Consider the following 821-nt stretch of genomic DNA (forward strand, 5'->3'; position numbering starts at 1 on the left):
CTCGCTCGGGCTGTCCAGGCGGTAGAAGATGAAGCGGGTCAGCTCCACACTCTCGATGTCCCGCCGGACGTCAGCCTCCTATGGTGAGGGGTGAAACGGGGGGTCAGGGTGGGAGGGAGCACCCAGCCCCGCGGGAGATTGGGCCAGCCGGGCTCCCCGCTCACCTCCAGCTGCAGGACGGGCTCGGCACCGCTCATCACACACGACATGTAGAGTTGGTGGCCCTTGATGCCCAAGGCCACCGGCACCTGCCCGGTCCCTGGGCCACCCGGTGACAAGCGGGGACGGTACAGAGCGATGTTGAGCCTCACTGTGGAGAGAAGGGATGGGTTAACGGGTGGTCCCAGGGCTGCTGGGTGGCTCTGGGTGGCCCCGGGGTTGGGGACATTGGGTCGGGACCACACGCCTTCACCTTTCTGCCTGGCAGAGGGTCCCTGCAGGTGCAGGGCCACCAGCTGGGTGGGTGACTCCAGCACGAAGCACTTCTGATCGATGTCGAGGATGTCAAAGGACTGGGAGCGGGTGTAGCGGTAGACAGGTGCCCCACTGTAGCTGTCCTCAACCCGCTGGAAGGAGACGGGCTCTGTGGGGAGGGAGATGTTCAGGGGGATGACAGTGCTCCTGGCTCCAAGAGCATCCCCCAGGTGCATCCCCGGGCTGGGTGACAGCCCCACTGCCAGCTGCCGCATACCGAAAATCTCATCCAGGAAGTCCCCGAGGTCACTGTTGGCAAAGTCCTTGCATGCCGGCCGCTTCAGGAGCTTGGTCACGGCCACCGTGAGGATGGCGGCCTGGCGAAAGGTCCTGGCAGAGTGTCCCTT

At 64.9% G+C, this 821-nt stretch overlaps 1 protein-coding gene across 1 annotated transcript in view; it reads right to left on the reverse strand.

Annotated features, from left to right (window-relative positions):
• Positions 1-3: 3 nt before the first annotated feature.
• The window catches only part of IL1B (interleukin 1, beta), a gene marked incomplete at its 3' end in the record, with an annotated part of 1,271 nt that continues 453 nt past the window's right edge, over positions 4-821 (reverse strand). Inside the window, exons 3-6 of the mRNA XM_010143801.1 lie at positions 692-818; positions 413-583; positions 165-310; positions 4-78 (exon numbers count right to left, since the gene is read on the reverse strand). Coding sequence (XP_010142103.1) covers positions 4-78; positions 165-310; positions 413-583; positions 692-818 — 519 coding nt within the window. The remainder of the gene's footprint in view (positions 79-164; positions 311-412; positions 584-691; positions 819-821) is intronic.

The sequence above is a fragment of the Buceros rhinoceros genome, unplaced genomic scaffold (assembly GCF_000710305.1).
Source record: "Buceros rhinoceros silvestris isolate BGI_N320 unplaced genomic scaffold, ASM71030v1 scaffold26119, whole genome shotgun sequence".
NCBI lineage: Eukaryota > Metazoa > Chordata > Aves > Bucerotiformes > Bucerotidae > Buceros > Buceros rhinoceros.